Genomic DNA, 25,209 nt, shown 5'->3' on the forward strand with positions numbered 1-25,209 from the left:
ACATTAAAAAACCCTCCACACGCGATGCACCGAAGCCATGAAAGCTGAACGATGAAGTGGCGAGGGGTCACTGTATTGCAGTATGTTTAACATAATATAAGTATAGAGATAGAAAAAATAAGAAGACATTCGGACAGGGACTGTAGACAGGAATGGTGCACTTATGCATGCCCCTTACAGACCTCTTAGAAAAGGGAAGAAGTCTATTGTAGAAAGTGTAAGGTTGAAGTTTTTGGGATTGGGGGAGGAAACAACAGAGTCTTATAGTGAATTCCAGGCGTTGGCCACTATTGCCGAAATCGTATTTTCTACAGTCTAGTTTGGAGCGATTTACATTTAGTTTGTATCTATTGCGTGCTCTTGTGTTGTTGTAGTTAAAGGTAAAGTAATCGCTAACAGGGAGTACATTGTGATGTACGATTTTATGAATAACATTTAAATCAGTTTTAGTTTAAATCTATTAAAATCTATTAATAAATAAATCTATTAAAGTTTAGTTTAAATCTATTGTATGCTCGTGTGTTGTTGTGTGTTTATTATTATTATTTATTTATTTATTTATTATTTATTTATTATTTAGCTTTGTATGCCGCCCCTCTCTGCGAACTCGGGGAGGCTCACAACAAGGCATAAAGAAATCGTACAAATCCAAATAGATTCAAATAATTAAAAAAGTTTTTAAAAAGAACCCCAATATACTAACAAGCACACACACAAACATACCAAACATAAATTGTACATGCCCGGGGGAGATGTTTCAGTTCCCCCATGCCTGACGGCAAAGGTGGGTTTTAAGAACTTTACGGAAGGCAGGGAGAGTAGGGGCAGTTCTAATCTCCGGGGGGAGTTGGTTCCAGAGAGTCGGGGCCGCCACAGAGAAGGCTCTTCCCCTGGGGCACGCCAACCGACATTGTTTAGTTGACGGGACCCGGAGAAGGCCCACTCTGTGGGACCTAATCGGTCGCTGGGATTCGTGCGGCAGGAGGCGGTCTCAGAGGTATTCTGCTCCAATGCCATGAAGGGCTTTAAAGGTCATAACCAACACTTTGAATTGTGACCGGAAATTGATCGGCAACCAATGCAGACTGCGGAGTGATGGCGAAACATGGGCATACCTAGGTAAGCCCATGAGCTGCATTCTGCACGATCTGAAGTTTCCGAACACTTTTCAAAGGTAGCCCCATGTAGAGAGTGTTACAGTAGTCAAACCTCGAGGTGATGAGGGCATGAGTAACTGTGAGCAGTGAGTCCCGGTCCAGATAGGGCCGCAACTGGTGCACCAGGCGAACCTGGGCAAACGCCCCCCTCACCACAGCTGAAAGATGGTTCTCTAATGTGAGCTGTGGATCGAGGAGGACACCCAAGTTGCGGACCCTCTCCGAGGGGGTCAATAATCCCCCCCCAGGTTAATGGACGGACAGATGGAATTAGTACGTAGTAGTAGTAGTGGTAGTGGTAGTAGTAGTAGTGTCATCCTCATCCTCATCATTATTATTATTGGCACTCAAGGCGTTCAAACTTTCTAGAAATACCCGTGTGGACATCCCCATTCTGGATCAAGACCCGCCTTTCACAACCCCGAGTGAATTCGCCGCAGTTTTCAAAGACGGCACTACGTGGATCGGTGGTTGTCATGCAGACGTCAAAGACATTCCCGTCCGGAAATTAAAGAGAGAGACTTCGCTCGTGTGGACTCGGAATTCAATCGCTCTGAACTTTCACAGGCTCGGCTGCCTCAAGGGACTGACTCCCTTCAGGAAACATCCTCAACACGCCCGCGGCAAGGCAGCCAAACTGCACCAGGAGGAGGAGGAGGAGGCGGCCAATGGTAAGGCGGTCTCGCAGGGGTAGGCAAATTTGGCTCGTCTATGACTTGTGGACTTCAACTCCCAGAATTCCTCAGCCAATCATGCAAGCTCAGGAATTCTGGGAGTTGAAGTCTACATGTTCTAGAAGAGCCAACTTTGCCCACCCCTGCCGGGAGTCCAGAGAAACCACCCTTCTTCCTCCTCCTCCTCCTGGTGGCCGACTTGCCTGCCAGGCAGGAAGATCCGGGTCGTTGAGGCGGGAGCCGGAAGTCGGGACGTGGCCGCCCAGCTGAGCAGCAGGAGGCGAGGCAGGCGATGGCGGCCGTGGCGGCGCTCAGCTCGGAGCGGCTGGAGGTTTCCATTGATGGCCTGACCCTGAGCCCGGACTCGGAGGAGGCTAGACCTGGCCAGGTGGACGTTAGGCCGCTCCCGCCGGCTGGCAGCCGAGGGGGCGCGTCTTCTGGCCAATCGGGAAGAGGGCAGGTGAGGGACGAGGCCAGCGGCGACGGAGACGGCGGAGCGCTGAATCTCGAGCGGCGCTGGGGCTTCGGCCTGGAGGAGTTGTACGTCCTGGCGCTGCGCTTCTTCAAAGGTGACCGCCCCGGTGCCTTTTGCCTCTTGCCAAGTCGGGAAAGTGACTCGAGTGTCCCGGCTCTCTCTCACTCACGTCCCGGCCTCTCCGACGTTAAGAGGGTCTGAGGGAGGGCGGGGCAGAAAGCTTTGGTAGTCGGGGCTCCACGACTCACATTCGTGGAGCCCCGGGAAGCTTAAAACTAGACGTACGTTGACTTTAGTGCAAGGATAGGCAAAGTTGGCTCTTCTATGACATTTGGACTTCAACTCCCAGAATTCCTGAGCTAGCATGATTGGCTCAGGAATTCTGGAAGTTGAAGTCCATAAGTCATAGAAGTGCCAACTTTGCCTACCCCTGACTTAGTGGGTTCCTGTCTGTGGAGAGAGAGAGAGACCTCAGTGGCCCTCAGAAGCTTGTTGGGGAGCAAAAGTTAAAACCTTTCAATGAAATATTCTATTCTGCTTCCTTCTTTCTATCTCTTCAGTGATAGATGTCCAAGTGCCGCCTCTGGTTGAGGCAGGCAGGATTCCCTTGGGTACCATTTGTTGGGGGTCAAGGGAAAGGGAGGATGTTGCCTTCTTTCTGCTCAAGATCCCCATGTACAATTGGTAGGCCACTGTGACACAGAATGCTGGACTCGATGGGCTTTGGCCTGATTCAACATGGATCTTCTTATGTTCTTATGTTATCTTAGACAGCTGAAGGTGGAGAGGAAGAAAGATGTATGCAGACGAAAAGGATGTAAAGCAAAAATTGGTGATCTAGTTTGCTGTACTTGAAAAAATGATATATGTATATTGAGTTGGTTTGAAGGGATAGGAACTTGTATGTTGAATGTGGCGAAAAAAAATTTAAGTAAAAAAAAATAAAAGAAATATTCTATTCTTGGGGTCTCCAACCTTGGCAACTTTAAGACTTGTGGATTTCAACTCCTAGAATTTGCTGGCCCAGGAATTCTGGGAGTTGAAGTCCCCAAGTCTTAAAAGTTGCAAAGGTTGGGGGCTCTGCTCTATTTGGTTTGTAGTAGAATATATTAGTTGCAGAAGTGACATTAAGTAGGCTTCGAATATGAAGGCAAAAGCGAATTTGCTAAACGAAAAATATATATGTTCTCAAATAAGCCTGAATTGTATGTAGCCTTGAAGTCCACAAGTTTTAAAGTTGCCAGGTTGGAGACTCCTGTTCTATTCAGTTTGCAGGGCAATATATTAGTTGCAGAAGTGACATTAAGTAGGCTTTGAATATGCAGGCAAAAGTGAAATTGCTAAATGAAATATATTAATGTATTATATTACTTTATATTATAATTACAATAATATATTAATTTCAAATAAGCCTGAATTGTATGTAGACCAGAGGTCCCCAAACACTTTTTTCACATCCAGTAAGTTTGGGTAAATGTTTATTTCAACCACCGATAACCATTTGGGGATTTTTCTGTAATGCTCATTCTTAGATATTTTCACTTTTTTTTACAGTTTTGATTTCCAGTGTTTTTTACAATTCCTTATTTTGTTGTTCTGTCAAATTTTTCACTATTATTTTTGTTTCTTCTTTATTTGTAGTCCTGCCCCCTTTCCAAATTTCACCAAATCTCACTAATTAAAATTGGTCCTGTTTCCAGGGGGTCTTTCAGGATGTATGCCATATCTTCTTCCTTATTTTAGTCCTTATATATCTTGGTTATTCCTTACTGATCTTAACAGTGTTTCTAATGCAAGTATGAATAATAATGGGGATAGGAGACATCCTTGGCGTATCCCTTTCGTTATGTTTACTGTTTATGTTAAGTCATTGTTTACTATAAATTTTGCAGATTGTTTTGTGTATATTGCTCCGACTAATCTGGAGAATCGTCCTCCAAATTCCATCTTTTTTAATTGCATTATCAAGAATTGCCAATCCAAGTTATTAAATGCATTTGGGGCATCGATAAATATTAGTGACAGTTGTTTTTCTCTGTGTAAGTCATAATATTCCAGGGTGTTTAATATGATTCTGGTATTATTTCTTATCTGTGGCAAGAGTCCATTTTGATCTGAATGAATTAGTTAATTGAGTACTTTTTTTTACTCTTTCAGCAATGATTGTAACAAAAATCTTATCCATATTTAATAACGATAATTGGTCTATAGTTCTTAATTAATTATTTGTCTGTGTCTACTTTGGGTATTGTTATATAGGCTTCCTTCCAAGATTCTGGTATTCTTAACTTCTCCATTACCTCATTATATACAACTTTGGACAATGACTTTTTTTTCTGCAGACCTACTACGTAATTTCCCATTCTCATTTATTAATTGGCCAATTAATCTCTCTGCCCTCTGTTTTCTAAGTTTTTATGCAAGCCACCTTCCTGGTTTATTTGCAAATTCAAAGTAGTTTTGTATCTTGATTTTTTGGGCCAATTCCTCTTTTATGTTTGGTTATGATTAAATTCTCCTTGGTTTTACTATCTTCTGGGTCTTTCTGTAAATTATTCTCTATCTCTAATTCATTGATTTTTGAATATAATACATTTTGTATGTTCTTCCTTAGGATTTGCTACATAGGCTATAAGCCTTTGTAGTATCCACAGGTTTTGTTTCGAAGTTTGTTCCTTATTATTCTTTGGTTTCATGACCATGTCATTTTTTTTCTTTTGTCTTGCCCTTTCAATTTTATTGTTAATGGGTTGTAGTCCGCCCACATGGCAACAGCTCATGGAGCTCCATTTGCTGCTCCACACTGATATGACGTTAAACCGGAAGTCCCTGTGAACTTTTGTTCTCATATCTTTGCTATTGATTTCAGTATTATCTGTCATGGAGTTGCAGTCAGATTCATTTTTATTTCAAAGCATGAAATAGTAAAAAAAAATAAAAATCAGATGTTGGTAGGATTGCACTTCTGAGTAAAATAAGTGCTATTCCTGGGCATTTTGTTTATTTTATAATGTGATGTGTTTAATTTACATCAGGTATCAGATCATGGAAACTGGTTGAAATACTTAAGATCTTATTACAATTGTGAATTGAGACTTAATATAGTCTCAGTATTTCTTTGCTTGCCGTAACAAGTGATAGATACAGAAATATTTAAATACTTCATTGCTGTTTCTTCTCCAGGAGGAAAATATTTATATATATTTTTAGGTAGAGCACCAGATAGTATTGACAAAAGAACATATAACTATATTTGAAGGACACCCAGCAATTAACTCATGGTGTGAATAGGTATTTTAATGATATTATTTGAGCAGATAAGGGACAGCTCATATATTTCAGTTTCTCTTTTGTTGGGTAAATAGAAGATATTTTAGTCTGTAAGAAAAAGAAAGATTTAATGGGGAAAAGCAGGTTACCATTACATTTTGTCACCTTATTGTCAAGAATATCATTTCAAATAAATAATTCCTAGGTAACCATTTGGATTTTATGCTTCATTAAACTTGTTTTAAATGGTACAAATTAGCATTGTTAAAATTGTGGTCCTTGAACTGTTGGAAGATCAAATCATTCCATTTTAAACAAATCAACCCTGACTGTTCTTCGGAAGGCCACGCGCTGAAGCTGAAGCGCAGATACTTTGACTACCAAATGAGAAGAGGAGACTCATTGGAGAAGACCTCAGTGTTGAAAAAATTGAAGGCAAAAGAAGAGGATGGCAGAGGGTGAGATGGTTAAAGAGGGTCCTCTGTCTACACAATGAACATTAATTTGGGCAAACTCCAGGGAATAGTGAAGAATAGCAAGGCCTGCCATGGTGTGATCCTTGGGATTGTGAACGGGACTTAGCGATTGAACAACAACCTACATCTTCTGAGACTTCCCAAGAGCCTCTCAGAGATTCATGGAATCAATTTTTTTGCCAGCCTATGTTGAAAAATAAAATAATAAAAGGCCTTATCAGACAATCATGAAATGTTGTAGAGGCAGCAAAAGAATCAATTTAATTTTTAATATGGTAAATATTGGCAATTATAATTTATATAAAAAACTCAGTTTGGGATCCTTTGTCATTTTTAAGAGTTCAGATTCTGAGAAAAAAGAGTTAAGAAACACTGATACAGATACTTCCTATATGTAGGTATAGTTTCTGAAAATTAGTCCCTCATTAGCGTTTATGACTGACCCAGCAAATAATCTATTGATATAAATGTATCAGGGAAAGTGCCTCAAAATGGCAATCCAAGTTTGTTTTATTATAGTAATTGTACATCCTTTTAAAGTCCAAGGATAAGATGTAATACGAATGAATTATTAAAACTTGGGTGGCTGCCTTTATTCTAAGAAAAATAATTCCAGATCTTATCCATCCAACTTGAAGCATACAAATAAATTAAATGGCTTTGCAGAAGATGTGGTTAAAGAATAAACAAGAATTTCTCCTCTGCTGTCTGGCTTGAAATTAGTGAGGCCAGGATTTGAGACCTCTCATGTCAATGTCAAAAAGAGCATGTTTTTGCAAGTTTCAGCGGGCATTATGGACTCTAGTAGGATAATATAGTGTAACAGAAATGTTTTTTCTTTGTTGTATAACAAAATAATTTTTGCACTTGCATCTTTGTCCCATCACATTTTTCAAGCAGTAGTTTTTACTCTTGTGTGTTTTATAAATTTACTGAATGTACTATAGTTGGCATATGCTCACAATACCTAAATATGTGTTCTTTTTTAAAAATATAATTTATGTTGATTTCAGTTACAATTTAAAATACAGTATACTAAATCATTGTGTTAACTTTGTTGTGTAAATGCAGTTATATTTGATGCTTATTTCAAATGAACCCTTTGAAGCCAGATCAATGTTTATGGGACATAAATTTACAATGGATAACATTCCTTTTCTGTTAAATGTTTTAAAAAATTAGATTAAATTTGTGAAATGGTTCATTATTTATTTGCTGTAGTTTTTTTATAAAGTCTTTCAGTTTTTCTTTCTCTTCTTCTCTGTTAGCTCATTTATTTATTAATCAGATTTGTATGCCCCCCCTCTCCGCAGACTCGGGGTGGCTAACAGCAACAATAATACAATGTAAACAAATCTAATATTTAAGTTAATTTAAAACCCCAATTTAGAAACCAATCATACATACTGACATACTATGGATAAATTTTATAAGCCTAGGGGGAGGGAAAGTCTCAATTCCCCCATGCCTGAGGACAGAGGTGGGTTTTAAGGAGCTTACGAAAGGCAAGGAGGGTGGGGGCAACTCTGATATCTGAGGGGAGTTGGTTCCAAAGGGTCAGGGCCGCCACAGAGAAGGCTCTTCCCCTGGGTTCCGCCAAACGATATTGTTTAGTTGACGGGATCCGGAGAAGGCCAACTCTGTGGGACCTAACTGGTCGCTGGGATTCGTGGGATTTATCGGTCATATATGTAAATAATTCATTAATCTGCTCTTTAATAATTGAAAGTAACATTTATTTGTTTATTGACTAATATTTTGTCAATTTATGTACTTTATATGTGAATACTTTGTAGGCATATTTTATCCTAGCTGCATAGCTAAAAATAGGATTTATATATTATAAATAATAAAAGAACAGCACTTTATTTTTGTAAAATCAAAACCACATTGTTGTAGATAAATATATATACTGTATATATTTGTGTGTGCATTTGTGACTTAGTCTTATGTTTTAGTGACTACCTCTTACGTTTATTTTTATGAAGCATGTTTGCGAGCTTATAGCATTCATAGCTTCACAATACCTGCAGAGTGGGTAAAACAAGCCTCCAAAGCAACCCATTGAGATTCATTACTAAATTGAGACTTAATCCAGATCTTTGATCCTAGTTCAGTATACTAAGTGATCGCACTGTACTTTTTTCCAATAAAGTTCTTTGCTACATATGAAGTTGTTAAGTGAAACTACCATTCTTGATGGCTTTCCATGTAAACGTGCTGGGATAAGGTTGTGCCCATGTTCTGAGTGTTCACATGGATTTAGGTATCTGTAACTGTAGGGTTACCTTTCTTGGAGGTAGGCTTGAAAAATTATTCACTTTTAGTATTTTGCACTGGGAACCAAATCAGCTAGCATGATTGATACCACTTTGAGGAACCATTATAGAAAATACGACATTTCATTGTATTCTTAACTATGGAATATGTAGCATTATGACATTATTTATAATTTGAAATTTACTATATCGTAACTTTCAGAAAAAGATGGCAAAGCCTTTCATCCCACCTATGAAGAAAAGCTCAGACTGGTAGCCCTGCATAAACAAATTCTGCTAGGACCTTACAATCCAGATACCTGCCCTGAAGTTGGATTCTTTGATGTACTTGGAAATGACAGAAGGTAAAAAAATATTTATAAATATAACACTTTGGGTTGAAATATATGTAGTATGGTGATGTCTTATAAATTCAGCACCTGGGCATATTTTTAAAATTGCTGGAGATCTAAAAAGTGGTTATTTATTGACGGTAGATTTGAATGTACAGTGATCCCTCAATTATCGCGGGGGTTACGTTCCAAGACCTCCCGTGATAATCGATTTTCCGCGGTATAGTGGTGCGGAAGTAAAAACACCATCTGCGCATGCGCGGGGAGGTGGATTCGCCGCCCCCACCAGCCCGATCTCCCTCCGGTGGCTGGGGAGGTGGATTCGCCGCCCCCACCAGCCCGATCTCCCTCCGGTGGCTGGGGAGGTGGATTCGCCGCCCCCACCAGCCCGATCTCCCTCCGGTGGCTGGGGAGGTGGATTCGCCGCCCCCACCAGCCCGATCTCCCTCCGATGGCTGGGGAGGTGGATTCGCCGCCCCCACCAACCCGATCCTTTTCCTTATCAGCGAAAATATGTTACACACACAAGCCATTCCTCCTTTGGCTGGGGAGAAGAGACCCCACCGGGCGCGAGCTGCTCTGTTATTTGCCGCTCCTCGCCACCTTCGCCTCGCTTCGCCTCAGCTGCTGCCCGCTGCCTTCATCTTCTCCCCAAACTCCTCCTTCCCCGCCAAAGCAGCCACCGCAGTCGAGCGCGTGAGCGATGCAGGGCAGCCCAATGCTGCCGGGAGCCCTCGCAGCCCGATCTCCCTCTGTGGGGGGGGCGACGAACCGACGATCGGGGGCTGTCCGTCCCTGTTGGGTGGTGCAGGGCAGGCACAGGGAGGGAGAGAAAGGAAAGGGAGGGAGAGAAAATTGAATGAAGGAGGGAGAGAAAGAAAGAGTAAGAGGTAGAAAGGATAGAGAAAAAGGAAGAGAAAGGGAGAGAGAAGTGACTTGGTGATGACGTATGACGTCATCGGGTGGGAAAAACCGTGGTATAGAAAAAAAAAAGTGGAGTATTTTTTAATTATTATTTTTTTTAAAACCGTGGTATAGCGTTTTGCGAAAATCGAGACCGCGAAAATTGAGGGATCACTGTAATAGTTAAACCAAACTGTACATAGATTTATTCTTGTTTTCACACAAGACAGAAATATAAATGAGGTATTTAATCACTACCATATTTATGATCTTGAGGAGTCATAAGATTTTGTGTGGTCCCTTGATTTTCGCGGAGATACGTTCCAAGACCGCTCGCAAAAGTCAAATTTCCGCGAACTACAGACGCTCCCTTCCTTCCTCCCTCCCCCTCCCTCCTCCATTCCTGGTTTTACTTACGGGCAACGGGGGGGAAAGCTGGGGGCTTTGCTGCGCTGTATGGCGCAGGTGGTGGCGGCAGAGGCTGGAGCAGAGGCTGCGGTGGCAGGAGACGCAACCTAGGTAGCGGCGGCCGCTAGAAGACATGTGGGCCGCCAGACAGCTGAGAGGCCCACCGGCGGCAAGATCTGTGGTGACGGCAGGGGTCCTGTGAGTTGCCAAACAGCTGAGGGAACCTGCGGCAATGAGATTGGCAGTGGCGGCGGCAGCTGGGGTCACATGGGCCGCCATACAGCTGAGGGCCTTGTGGCAGCGAGATCGGCGGCGGCCACAGTAGCAGGAACAGGGGGGCCACCAAGCAGCTGAGATGGCCCGGCGGCGGCAAAATTGGGAGGCTGGGGCAGAAGCGGAGCTTTTATTTAAAGATGGCATTTATTGAAAACCCATGGTATAGACTTTCTGCGAAAGTTGAACCCGCGAAATTCAAGGAACCACTGTATATACCGTATTTTGCAGACTATAAGATACACTTAAATTTACAGGAAGAAAACAAGAAGAAAATAGATTTTGCCCTCCATGCATCAGATTTTTGCCCTCCCAGGCCCCCAGAAGCTTTAACTGCTCTGCACGGTATGTTTTCACCAAAAACTGCCCCATTTTTGGGCTCTCAAGCCCAAAATGCAATGCACAAAGGGCTTTGGGAGCCCCAAAACAGGCTGTGTGGAACACTGCAGAGTGCTTCTGGGGGCTGGGGAAGGCAAAAATGCAACGTGCAGAGGGTTTGGGAGGCCCAAAATGCCCATATTCAAACTATTAGACGCACCTAAATTTTCACCTACTTTTGGGGACGAGGCAATGCATCTTACATTCCGAAAATATGGTATGTGTCTTGTCTTGTGGAATTCCTAGTATTCTGGGAAGAGGTACTGCTTTTAAAATTATCCATGTTCAGAGCTGTTTTCTGGGAACATTTTCCTGCCTGGTTGTCTAGCATCAATTTAAGCATAAACTGTTGTGTTTATACTTAATTTGATAGAAATTATTTCCTTTTCATGCCAACTCATTTTATCTCATCATTGCAGGAAAGAATGGGCTGCACTTGGCAGTATGGCAAAGCAAGAAGCTATGACAGAGTTTGTAGAACTCCTCAATAGATGCTGTCAACTCTTTTCAACATATGTTACATCCCATAAAATAGAGAAAGAAGAGCAGGAGAAGAAAAGGTATGCTTTTGTACTTGTTTGGCACCAAGTTCCAGTTCACAGAGATTCCTATGTCCTGGGGAATCTTTTCTAATAATCTCTTAGTTCTTATTATTTGGTAACAGTCTTGATGGCGAAATTATATGCTTTACTGCAATTTGTGTTAGCTTGCATTGCAAATATGAGGATCATTAGTAAAAAATTTAAATGTTGCGTATAGCTTGTCACAAGTGCATAAGAATATTTGTAAATATGTAATATGGTTTATAGTAGCATCACTTCAATAGTCCCCTGTTCATTTACTGTGGTTGGACAAAAGCATATTATCTAGTATTTTGCCCAATACCTTAATTGCTATCAAAAAATTAAATGTGTTTGCTTTCAAGAAGATTTTGTTGCTTATTGATGACATTCCTTACAAAAAATTCATCACGTGAAGAAACGTTTTGTTCTGTTTTGCATTGCACCAGATTTCCGAATATAATTAAGTTTGTTGCATTTTCATGGTTTCTTGATAAATTTCTGGTGCATAATAAATGATTTTAATTTATTTTGTGAACATTCTGTGTACAATATTATTTTTAAGAAGAGGCTACTTAAGCCTTCTGTGTTCTATTTGAGTTGTTTTGTAACAACAATGATAGCTTACTATGCAGCCATCATTGTGACTGATTCCAGGGTGCGTTCTCCTAAGATTGCAATCCTAAAAATTGCACTACAATAAAGCCATGGTTTAAAAGAATAAAAGTGTTCCTTTAAACCCAAATATCTTTTGAATTTATTGACATACCAGGAATTGACATTGTTTGCATCAATTGTCACAAATGATGTCAGTTACTTAAATATATGGACTACGTGAAATGCCTAGGCCAGGGATTCCAAACCCCCAGACCATGGCCCACTACCAAGCTGCAGCCTGTTTGAAACTGGGCCATGGGGGAGATAGACAAGTGCACATGCAAAAAGCTCCACTCACACAAGCAGAGACCGCTTGCACTCATGCGCAAAGTTTCATTCATGTGAATGGAATGTTGCATGCGAGCGCAAGCATGGGGAGCTTCGTGTGGGAGCACAAGTGCCCTTTGCTCATAGGAGTGGCACTATAAAAATTGTTTCTTTTCCTCCAACATTCTCAAAGGCTTCAAAAAAGTACCTTGCAGGACAACATCTGTTTCCTTGTGCTGCCCTACAGCAGATAATGTAGCTCTGTGACCTTGACTAATGGAGGAAATATAACTCTTATGGTAGTAGCCATTGATAGTTTTATGGGGATAATTTTATATGAATTCTTTATTGTTAAATCTAGTGACAGATTGGAAGGTAGCTACACTTGACTTGAAACTTCATTTTTCGTATTGCAGCATGAGAAGCTGTACAGAATTACAGAGTAATTAAGTGATAGATACAAATATTACAGGAGGGAAGAGGAGGAACGTAGGCAACGTGAAGAGGAAGAACGAGAGCGTTTACAAAAAGAGGAAGAAAAACGCAGGCAAGAAGAGGACGAGAGACTCAGACGGGAAGAAGAGGAGAGACGGAGGATAGAAGAAGAGAGATTCCGAATGGAACAGCAAAAGTAGGACTCAATGATATGTGATTTTTCATATCATAATTTGCATCTTTTTTTTAAAAAAAAGAAGTTTTGAACATGAGATTATCCCATTTATTTTCACATTAATAGAAATGCTACCTTGCCCAAATAATAGACCATACAAATAATTTTTATAAGCGACTAAATATTTTTTTAAACTAAGTTTTGGGCCCTCAAAAAGTTATACAGTGGTACCTCAAGATACGAACCCCTCGTCTTACGAACAACTCGTGATACGAACCCGGGGTTCAGAAAAATTTTGCCTCTTCTTACGAACTTTTTTCGAGTTACGAACCGGCGTTCGGAGACTGCTGGGAAGCCGCGCGGCTGTTTTAAAAGGTGACAGCCGGGCGGCGGGGCTTCCCAGAAGCCTCCCGAACACCGGTTCGTAACTTGAAAAAAGTTCGTAAGAAGAGGCAAATTTTTTCTGAACCCCGGGTTCGGTTCAGGAGGTTGCTGGGAAGCCCCCCAGGCCGTCTGTGACATTTTAAAACAGCCGCGCGGCTTCCCAGCTGTCTCCGAACGCCGAACGCGGAAGTTCGGGTTTGGCGTTCGGCTTCGGGAGACAGCTGGGAATCCGCGAGGCTGTTTTAAAAGGTCACAGCCGGGCTGGGGGGCTTCCCAGCACCCCCCCGAACCCTGAACTTTTGCCGAACTTCCGGGTTCGGGGTTCGGGGGGGTGCTGGGAAGCCCCCCAGGCCGGCTGTGACATTTTAAAACAGCCGTGCGGCTTCCCAGCTGTCTCCCGAAGCCGAACGCCAAACCTGAACTTCCGCGTTCAGCGTTCGGAGACAGCTGGGAAGCCGCGCGGCTGTTTTAAAATGTCACAGACGGCCTGGGGGGCTTCCCAGCACCCCCCCAGCACCCCGAACTTTTGCCGAACTTTTTTTGCGGGGTTTTTTTTGGGTTGCACGGATTAATTGACTTTACATTGTTTCCTATGGGAAACAATGTTTCGTCTTACGAACCTTTCGTCTTACGAACCTCCTCCTTGCACCAATTAAGTTCGTATCATGAGGTATTACTGTATATAGAAGGAGTAAGCTGAAGTTTACAAAAAATAAACTTTGCGGACAATAGGCTTTAAATTCAACCTGATGTTATTGACAGGCAAGCCATTTTTGAGATTAAATCATCTCAAGTACCAAAGGCAAATCTATGAGGGAGATGGGAAGTTTCTAAATTTGGTAAATAAAAATTCTTCAAAGGTGTATCTAAATTCATGTACTGATGGGACTAGAAACAAGTCCATTGGAAGAGAGGTTTGCTAAGAAAGTTATAAAATTATAGAGCTTGAAGGGACATTAAAACATCAAATTCGATAATGCAGAAATTTAAATTATTGCATGGTTATTTAGCATGAAAGATGATTCTCTCATTCTTCAAGTAATTCGAGTCTTCGGAGAGAGACGGCATACAAATCTAATACATTATTATTAAATTATTGTTAATTGGTTTTAAAATTAATTTAATTTAAAATTATAAAGTTTTTACCTAATATTCAATTAGAATATCCCCCCCCCCCGGTGTTTTGAATGCGTTATTTCTTGATGTATACTTTGGAATAATGAAGAACAGGCTGTACCCTTGTATGACATCTTTCCAGGTATTTAAAATTACATTCACCCTCAATTTTTTATTCCTTTTTATTCCTTAAGACTAACAGTCTAATTTCCTTGAACTCTTTGTCAAGTTTCCAAGTGATGGAACCCATTTGAAAGAGAACATGCAAAGTCCATCTTCCAAAACAATTATTTTAAAATTTAGGTAATATTGTAAATTAGAATCATCTCACAAAAGTCCCATTCCCCAATACAGTAGAACCCCGACTTACGAGACTAATTGGTTCCGGAAGGAGGCTCGTAAGTCGGAACGCTTGTATGACGAAACATTGTTTCCCATAGGAAACAATGTAAAGTCAATTAATCCGTGCAACAACAAAAAAAAACCGCTGCCGCCAAACGCGGAAGTTAGCGTTCAGAGACAGCTGCGAAGCAGCGCGCGTGTTTTAAAACGTCACAGCCGGCCTGGGGGGCTCGGGGGCTTCCCCCCGAGCCCCCCAGGCCGGCTGCCACGTTTTAAAACACGCGCGCTGCTTCGCAGCTGTCTGCTGAATCCGAACGCGGAAGTTAGCGTTCCGGATTCAGTAGAGAGCTGCGAAGCGGCGCGCGTGTTTTAAAAGGTTGCAGCCGGCCTGGGGGGGCTTGCCAGCACCCCCCCGAGCCCCCCAGGCTGGCTGCAACCTTTTAAAACACGCGGGATACGAGCGCCAAGGAGCTGTCTCCTGAAGCCGAAAGCGGAAGTTAGTGTTCGGCTTCAGGAGACAGCTCCTTGGCGCTCGTATCCCGAATGTGAGCTCGGGAGGCGAACAAAAATGTCGCTCCCCTCCCAGCTCTTATCTCGAGTAGCTCGTAAGTAGAGCTGCTCGTATGTCGAGGTTCCACTGTAAAAGCAAAAGCAACATTGTCCGGTGTCTTCATGCTTTCCAGAAGGACAGCCTCTGTTCCCACGGGAAAGAAGGTTACCTAGCCCAAACAATCCTCACTATTTATTCCCTCCTCTTACCTTAAGAATATGGCGAGCCTGAAAAAAACCTGCATTGATTCACTTAACAAATGTGGCAAGAAAAATCATAAAGTAGGGCAGTGATGGCGAACCTTTGGCACGGGTGCCACAGGTGGCACGCGGAGCCATATTTGCTGGCACGCGAGCTGTTGCCCTAGTTCAGCTCCAAAGTGCATGTGTGTGCTGGCCAGCTGATTTCTGGCTTGCACAGACACTCTGGCAGGGCGGTTTTGGCTTCCAGAGAGCTCTGGGGGGGGGGTGTTTTTATCCTTCCCCAACTCCAGGGAAGCCTTTGGAGCCTGGGGACGGCAAAACACGAGCCTACTGAACCTACCAGAAGCTGGGAAACAGGCCGTTTCCAGCCTCCAGAGGGCCTCCAGGGGGTGTGTGGGAAACTGTTTTCGCCCTCCCAAGGTAGCACACGCCCACACTTTTTTGGCACCCAGGGGGGAAAAGGTTTGCCATCATTGAAATAGGGCAAAACTCACTGAACAAAGTTTTCACTTAGCAAAATAAATTTTGGGGCTCAATTGTGGTCATAGGTTGAGGACTACCTATAATAGATCGTAAGGCTTTCCCCAGTAAATTTGGTGTGTGCTCTGGATACAGAAAAGGAAATGTTGAGAAGTGACTTATATTTTTAGATATTATGGAAAGCAAAATATCTCATATTATTTCCATATATAGTATATAATAGAAGTGATTATTTCTCATATTTTGCATGTAATGACGCCAAATAAGAACACAAATGTCTTTTCAGGAAAGGTGTGAAAAACAGATTTTCTGACATATAGTTCAATTTTTTAATTGCTGCATTTGACTTAAGGATTCATATTCCACTTATACTCCGATGTAAACTTCACTAATATGTTTTAGAAATAAAATTTAGCATGCTTGAATACAGTTAAACAGCTGCTCTTCTTATGTCTGCCAAGTTACTTACTGGGGCAATTCATTCTTGATCCAGGCAACAGATAATGGCAGCATTGAACTCTCAGACTGCTGTCCAGTTCCAACAATATGCAGCCCAACAGTACCCAGGCAACTTCGAGCAGCAACAGGTCTTAATTCGCCAGCTCCAGGAGCAGCATTATCAACAGTATATGAGGCAACTCTATCAGGTCCAACTTGCACAGCAGCAGGTATAGTACGCCACGGTAGCAATGCATCCCACGGAATAGCAGCTTTTTAATTTTATGTTGAAACTGAAACTACTAAGAGGTCTTCAAACTTGGCAACTTGAAGATTTGTGGACTTCAACTCCCAGAATTCTCCATAGAGAATTCAGCCATAGCATAGCTGGCTGGATAATTTTGGGAGTTGAAGTCCACAAGTCTTCAAGTTGCCAAGTTTGAGGACCCCTGCTCGGTATTCCTAAAGCTAGAATAAATTCTAAGAAGAATGAATACTTATAAAACTAGAATAAATTCTAATATCTTATAGCCAAGTGGCAAAACCTAAGCAATTGATGGCAACCCTGAAAAACTAAAAAAGGTCCAGACTGATTTAATGTTTGTATGGGATTCAGGAAATTCAAGGACTATAAACTAAGTTGGGAATTTGAAAGAACGTCTTGGAAAAAAAGATGATGGCAATTCATTGTTGTATTATTACTGAGAAAACAATATTGATATATTCATAATCACCAGGACAGCTTGGTATTTTATGGATGAAATGAACGCTCAGGCAATCACCAGGAAACCTAAATATAATGGTTGTACATGTGCATTCTGTTACAGTTTTTAAAAGTCTGTTTAAATTGATGTCTACATTAGGTGGCTTCTATCAAATACATTGCACACTTTTATCGATTTACAATAAGTTCTTCTTTTTTAAAATTTGTAGGCAGCTTTACAGAAACAACAAGAAGCAGCTGCTACAGCTTTAGTTACATCAGTATCAAAGTCAAATTCAGCCACTGCAGGGGAAATATCACCAGTCAATGGACAGGCTAGTGCACACCCATGCGGTCCCGAAAAAGACCCTGAAATAGATGCTTTAGAAGAAGCACTCGAGAATGGACCAAAAGGTATGACTGATGTTTATTGGACTCTTTAAAACACAATAAATAGCTTGAATATCTAGTATATAATTAGTACTTAATATAGAGACCTGCTTATTTTTTGTTTTTGACTAAAGCCTGTATGTCCACCCTTTGTAATGATTGGAACTAGTGGCCTGCAGATCTGTGTGTGAGGTTTCCGAAAGATGCCCTAATTAATTCATGAGCCACGAGCCAAGCTTCAAAAGAAATAAAACCATTTATTAGGAGCGACATTTCAACAATATTCCGATGCAGTCAGAACTGAGCTCATGTAGGTTATGTGCCCCCATGATGCTGTCTCCCCCCCCCTTCTCCCTGGGCATGTCATAAATCACATTTGCCAATGAATCACATTGGCGGGTTGTGAAACCCACACCTCTCCTGCTGACTTCGGTAACCTAGGACACAATCAGCAAAAAAGGCATTTGTGGAATGTGGTTTCAGTTAGGACAAGCAGCAACTTGAAAGCCCTGTCCTGTCCCATCGGTCCATAACCCGCTTATGGCCTCTTGAAAGCTTTGCAAGTTGACATTGTGACTCACTGCCACATATCTAGGCAAAGTGCAGAATCCTATTCATAGACATAAATTGGCTAAATAAAAAATAGTGGAGGAAAAATGCAGTTTCTTATTGTTTTTCATTTGGTGTTTCAAGATAGCATCATAGGAAACTGCTTTATTGCTGGACTATTGCTACTGCTCAGTCCAGTATTGTTTACACTTGGCTTTTCTTCTATACCAAGACAGGACATGGAATATGCAGTTTTTACTGCCACATTGTGGGTATGGCTTATTTTGTGGGTGTGGCTTGCCTGCCATGTGACCAGGTGGGAATGTCTTGACAATCATGTGACCGGGGGGGGGGCCTTAAAGGTCATGTGACTCAGGAGTGGCTTACCGCCCAAGATAAGTTTTCAAATAGCTGCTTGGACTATTTTTTCCAGTTTATTTCAATATTTGAATAGCCACAAAAAGGACAAATGGTAGACAGCATTATTTGTTGAGGGGCACAGTCACATTTTAAGGTTTTGTACTGAACCCACAAGATTCAGTATGATAACAGGTTAGGCAAGTAACTCAATTTTCTTTGCTATAAAAGTTCAGTTCTAGATAATGTTTAAAATGATTAAAGAGTTTATGGGTAAAAACATACTATTTAATTATTTCCTATTTTAAAAGTAATTAAGGATCATACTAAGGTATTAGAGAAGGAAGGACAATAAAAAAACGATTAAGTACAGTGGTACCTCTACCTAAGAACGCCTCTACTTACAAACTTTTCTAGATAAGAACCAGGTATTCAAGATTTTTTGCCTCTTCTCAAGAACCATTTTCCACTTACAAACCCGAGCCTCCGAAACTGTAACTGGAAAAGGCAGGGAGAAGCCTCCATGGGGCCTCTCTAGGAATCTCCTGGGAGGAAACATGGCCTCCACTCTCCCTGTGGTTTCCCCAATCGCACGCATTATTTGCTTTTATATTGATTCCTATGGGAAAAATTGCTTCTTCTTACAAACTTTTTTACGTAAGAACCTGGTCACGGAATGAACTAAGTTTGTAAGTGGAGGTACCACTGTATTCCACTGTGTCCCGTCCCGTCACCACCCACCCACCCTCCCATGGAGGCAGCAGCCCATTACTGGGCATATGGTTGGAGATTTAACACTTGTTTACAGATAGGACTTTAGGTGGTTCAACCCTGTGGATGCCACGTGGTTTTGGCATTTCTATTTCGATTATTAAATAGGTTATAAAGTGTAGACCTGTGATATCTATTGATATACCAACCCCCAAAAATTATGTGGGACAATGTAAATTGCTGAGTTTATTGCACTTCCTTTTGTCTCCTCCTTCTTTTTAGAATCAGTTCCAGTAATAGCAGCCCCCTCCATGTGGACACGGCCCCAGATTGCTGACTTCAAAGAGAAGATTCGCCAGGATGCAGATTCTGTGATCACAGTGGGCAGAGGAGAAGTAGTGACAGTTCGAGTTCCAACACATGAAGAGGGCTCTTATCTTTTCTGGGAGTTTGCTACAGACAATTATGACATTGGTTTTGGGGTATATTTTGAATGGACAGACTCCCCTAACACATCCGTCAGTGTTCATGTTAGTGAATCCAGCGAAGATGAGGAAGAAGAAGAAGGTATTTATATATATACTTGGCAAAGGTTTAAACAAGTTGGAAACTCTCTCAATTTGTCACATCTTAATTTTACATTATTTGTTAGTTTAAAAAAACGAACAAACCAATTCCTATAGGAAATAATAAAAGCTGGAATAATTTTGTTTTATCCTGGCACTTTCAAAGATGTTGGGACTGTGATTTTCAGAATGCCCAACTGGCCAGTGGGTTAAGTCATTGTGGGCTGAAGGTTATCAATTGGGAAGCATGTTGAATAAGTTAATATTCCTTTCACACAATTATTGCTGTAAATGACCTATTAAAAGGTTCTTCAATTACAGTAGCTGTCCCACAATGCTTTACAATAAAATCTCTTAGCTTGGGAATTTAAAAATCAATGTGGGAAAATATAAAAAAAATCATTTTGAGATATTTATAGTCCCCAGCATCCGTTCTAAAAAATCAGACCATTTGTACCTTTTTAGCAAACATAAAATTTATATTATGGGGATTACCGTCTAGACCAGTGTTTCCCAACCTTGGCAACTTGAAGAGGTCTGGACTTCAACTCCCAGAATTCCCTAGCCAGCAAATGCTGGCTGGGGAATTCTGGGAGTTGAAGTTCAGATCTCTTCAAGTTGCTAAGGTTGGGAAACACTGGTCTAGACTCTCGAGTTGTATGATTTTCCCTGCCATTATTTTTCAAATCCTCCTCCCAATTTCATTGCCTTCACAATTTTCTTTTTTATCATTGTGATTTTCCAAATCCTTCTTTACTGTCCAGTAACCATCATTTACCGTACAGTCTCTGTGTGGTATTTTCTTCATAACTGCATTGATCAGCAATTGTCCTAACAATTTACTCCTCATTGTGGGATTAAAAGCAGGTAGTCCTCCGGTTACAGTGGCAATTAGGCTGGGGTTGCATCAGGTAGTCATGCTTTACAGTTGCCAACATTGTTAAACAGGTAATCAAACAGGGCTGTGCAAATGCAGGAAGCAGAGAAAGAGAGGCAAAGCACAGGTGCAAAAAGGGAGTGGTGTGGGCCCAGGAAGTCTGGGAGGAAAGAGAGTGCAGCCCATGCAAGTGCAGTCCGAGGAAGACTTAACCTGGATGTCTTGTGACCTTCGCTGCTGACTTCCCCTTTGGCTTTGTGAAAAGCTGGCAGGGAAGATGGCAAATGGGCATCACTTTATCGAGGGGGTGCTGCAACCAGTCATTTAGTGCAGGCTGGTTAACAAGCACCCGAATTGCAATTGCATGACCCCAGGAAACATAGAAACATAGAAGATTGATGGCAGAAAAAGACCTCATGGTCCATCTAGTCTGCCCTTATATTATTTCCTATATTTTATTTTAGGATGGATATATGTTTATCCTAGGCATCTTTAAATTCAGTTACTGTGGATTTACCAACCACGTGTGCTGGAGGTTTGTTCCAAGCATCTACTACTCTTTCAGTAAAAACTACTCTTTCAGTAAAACTGAAATTCAATTCAATTCAATTTATTAGATTTGTATGCCGCCCATCTACGAAGACTCAGGGCGGCTCACAACACTAATAAAAAACAGTATAACAATGGAACAAATCTAATAATAAAAATTATATAAAAACCCCAACAATTAAAAACCATACAACACATACATTCCAAACATAAAATATAAGAAAGCCTGGGGGAGATGTCTTAGTTCCCCCATGCCTGGCGATATAGGTGGGTCTTGAGTAACGTGCGAAAGACAAGGACGGTGGCGGCCGTTCTAATCTCCAGGGGGAGTTGATTCCAGAGGGCCAGGGCCGCCACAGAGAAGGCTCTTCCCCTGGGGCCCGCCAAACGACATTGTTTGGTCGACGGGACCCTGAGAAGGCCAACTCTGTGGGATCTTATCGGCCGCTGGGATTCGTGCGGTAGAAGGCGGTTCCGGAGGAACTTCTAGGACTGGTCTTAAGTTTTAGGTGTTTAGCACTGTCACAATTTTGGACAGTAACTGAGTTCCTGAACAGTCAGTAAGTGAGGACTAGCTCTAATTGGACAGCAATTACAGTTTCCTAAATTTTGGCTACTTCAAAGAGCAAGACAAATGAGAATTGGTGGGTGCTAGATAAATGTAGGTATATGTGCTCTTTGCTAGTTGCGTGTTTAAGCTAGAATCTTAATTTGCATGCAACTTATAACACAAGCTTGCAGGACAGTTAACTCAAATTATTTCATTTGCACTAATTTAATTTTGAATTTAATTAATTAATTCATTCATTCATTAATGAAATAAATATTGACGTTTATGGAGGGCATCCTTTGACCATTCCTCCATGGGAGACAGCAACTTTAGCTATATTATAAATATTATTTTTATTTTCATTTCCAAAAATTGTAGGAAAACAATGCTATTACAGCTAGGCCAGTTTTGTCCCCTTATCACAAAGACAATAATTCTGCTGCACTTTGTTGTCCTAAAAAAATGGGATCAAGTTTTTACTGAGAAATCACTTAAGAGTTTTTTTAGAATTGTCTTATTGATATCACCAGTAGATATCTAAATAATGGTTCAAAACCATCCTCTTCATTTTATTAGGCCCTGATAATAGTAGCAATGGAAACTTCAAAAAGTACAATTCAACTACAAAATAAAGGAATTGAATCTAACGCTTGTTATTCTCTATTTATATTGATCAAAAGCATTCATTCATTAGTTAAGAAGATTGTCCCAGATTGCAGTATGTGGATTAATTTCAGTTGCTTTTTCGCAAATTCTGGTATCAGAAAGTCATGCTTTCTTATCTCATGGTATGAATTGTTCAATGTTGGATTATTTTTATTAATGATTGTCTATAAATTGATACTGGGATTTATTTGGCATTAAGGCATGCAGTAGTTAATACTTTATTTCTGTCTGTCTCTCTCTCTCTCTCTCAGAACATGCTAGTAGTGAAGAGAAAGCCAAAAAGAATGCGAACAAACCTCAGCTAGATGAAATAGTGCCTGTGTACAGAAGAGACTGTCACGAAGAAGTGTATGCTGGCAGCCATCAGTACCCAGGGAGAGGAGTCTACCTTCTTAAATTTGACAACTCTTACTCACTATGGAGGTCAAAAACAGTTTACTACAGAGTGTACTATACTAGATAAAGCTCTTATATTGTTGGAGGTTGGGGGTGGTGCGGAAGACATCATGTTATCTGGAAGCTACATCGAGCATACTGGACTCTTTGACTTTGTTACCCTGTTTAATGTATCTGTGGTTGTGTGTGCGTATGCGTTAATTTTGATACCAGAAATGAGGCTTTTTAACTATAGATCATTATAAATGAAAGAGGTGGGGCTAGGATCGCCCATCTTTTCTGGTGACGATTCTTTGCCTGGAGTCAAGACTGATTAAATAAATTGAATTTATGCATTGACTTTCCAAAATGCTTTCAATTCTAAGGCACGCACGCACACACAAACACACACCGGGAGATGTTTCATTAGTGGCAGTCATGATGTTGCCTGAGATGTATAAACTTTGAACTTTGAAAAACAAAAATCTGTTAGCTGTTAATTTGATGGCACCAGCCTTACTTGTGGGGGAGCAGGGGAGTTGGAGGCCATCTGCACTGTAGCAAGCAAGTTTCTTAATACTGTATTTGAATGTCAGATTTTTACACCATTAAACTTGAAACCTTAGTGGATGCAGTTTAGAAAAGTATTTGCTGTCTGTTCTCATTGGAAAAAAAATGTTTGGAGCCTAGTATAATATGATTTTGGATGAGATAAAGAAATGTGTGTGTGTGTGACGTGCACGCATGCAAGCAAGTGTCCTTGTCAAAAGATGTGCACACCCGTGGGCGTATGTATACATAAATACATCCATATGCTTATACCTATATACATCAGGGATATTTTGTTTGATCAAAGGCTTACAAAGAATTGATTTTGGGCATCAAGAAAACAACAGATATCTGTATTTCCCCTGTATCTACTGCTGTTCCTAAGATTGTTTTGTGCATTATTCTTTTTTTAAAAGAAAAAATTCTCATTTTTTTCAAAATTGAAGCTTCCACTTTATGCATTATCAAAGAAATTTGCATTATTGTAGAATAAATATTGCACTAACGTTCTTAAAATCACTGCCAGGCCCACCCTTATCTTAATTTTAGGTTACTTTTTACTTCCCAACACACGTCCTCTTGTTCTTTCACAAGTAATATTACAAACGTTCACAACTAGACCAAAACTAAAACTATCTATTTACTCTGCAGTGGCTAAAAGTGGATTTTTGTTCTTTATTTTCATTTATATAACAGTTTTTGCATGGAGTATGTTTTCCAAAAGCAAGGTAGGAGGGCAGGTGTTAAAAAAAATCAGTTTGTAGAGATGTGTTATGCTTGACTCCCCATCACCAATTTCTCTTTGGATAGGCTGACATACATATTTGTTCCACTGCAAATAAATCTCTCGGTATTTTGGACATTCTGTTTTAATATTTGTATATACATGATGTTTTTCCTTTCTCATATCTAACAGAGAGTTATCTTATTTGATTTACATTTTAATCTTCTGTCCAACTAATGCTGTCAGACAGCTGTGTTCTAACATGTTTCCTCATGTGTACATAATACTGTATAAGCAATGGAGTTGAAAAGTAATTTGCTTTTTCAAAGCTGTTATTTTAAAAGAAAATTAGAGGCAGGCATTTATTCTGTTCCATTTGTTTTCATCCATTCAAATTATGATCCAAAACTAAAAAATATGTTGGAGAGCAATACTTGTAAACAACAGCAATTTTTTTTTGCTGTCAGACTTTGTGGATACCCAAACTCCAAAAGTTGCCTCTTACTGTTAAATAGTACAGATAAGTGTGCGTTCAAGATATCTTGGAATAATATATTTAATCTGAATTAAAAATGATTATATGGATCTTATGTCTTTTTCTTAACTTGTATCAATATTACTTGGCTGAGGGAAACTAGATATAATACTATATAACACTAGAAATGTACCTTTAATGATCTCTTTTTAAACTACATTTTAAATTCAGAAATTGTCAAACTATGTTTCATTAGTGTGTATTTATTTTTATATACAGTACTGTATTTCTTTGCCAGTTAACATAAGTTTAACTTACATGATTTGCTCATAGCTTCAGAAACATTTCTGCCTCCAGAATTCAGTTTAATTAGGCAATATTGCCAGAATTAAATTGAAGGTTGATATTAAAGAGATGCCAAAAGACCAAAAAAAGGAAAGGAAAGCTACTGTGTGGATTCCTAATACGAGGCCACAGATGGGGGAAGAGAGATAATGTACCGTAGGTCACATCCACTGATGGGCTCCTACGGATACGGTCAGGTACGGTCAGGATTTTTTTTTCTTTTTTCCCCTTCTAGGCTCTGGATATGTTTTTCCTATCGCAGTAAATGAGATTAAATGTGTATAATTTTAGAAGAGCTGTGTGTGTGTGTGTGTGTGTGTGTGTGTGTGTGTACATACACATACAGTTTATATAGTAGATAATATATATTTTTGTGTGCCTGTGTGTAATATCTATGTACACATATGTCATATATACATAGAATTAAATACTGTAGTATATTTTGGATATTCAGTAATAGTAAATAGATAGGGAAATTGTATCTCTTTGAGGCGAGGAGAGGCCAGGCACCCTAACCCTAAACCAAACCCTTGACGCGAGTGACGTCAAGTTGGCCACCTTTAAGCCAGTCACATGACCTTAAAGACCCCC

At 40.6% G+C, this 25,209-nt stretch overlaps 1 protein-coding gene across 1 annotated transcript; it reads left to right on the forward strand.

Moving 5' to 3' along the window:
* The first annotated feature begins 1,927 nt into the window (after nt 1-1,927).
* ACBD3 (acyl-CoA binding domain containing 3) lies at nt 1,928-24,383 on the forward strand. Its single transcript, XM_070734322.1, has 8 exons — nt 1,928-2,400; nt 8,534-8,675; nt 11,045-11,185; nt 12,582-12,740; nt 16,288-16,462; nt 17,166-17,349; nt 19,225-19,509; nt 22,402-24,383. Exons 1-8 carry the CDS (start codon nt 2,124-2,126, stop codon nt 22,611-22,613), a joined length of 1,575 nt encoding a protein of 524 aa, XP_070590423.1. The 5' UTR covers nt 1,928-2,123; the 3' UTR covers nt 22,614-24,383.
* The last annotated feature ends 826 nt before the right edge of the window (nt 24,384-25,209 follow it).

Source organism: Erythrolamprus reginae, chromosome 1 (genome assembly GCF_031021105.1).
Source record: "Erythrolamprus reginae isolate rEryReg1 chromosome 1, rEryReg1.hap1, whole genome shotgun sequence".
In the NCBI taxonomy this organism is placed as follows: domain Eukaryota; kingdom Metazoa; phylum Chordata; class Lepidosauria; order Squamata; family Dipsadidae; genus Erythrolamprus; species Erythrolamprus reginae.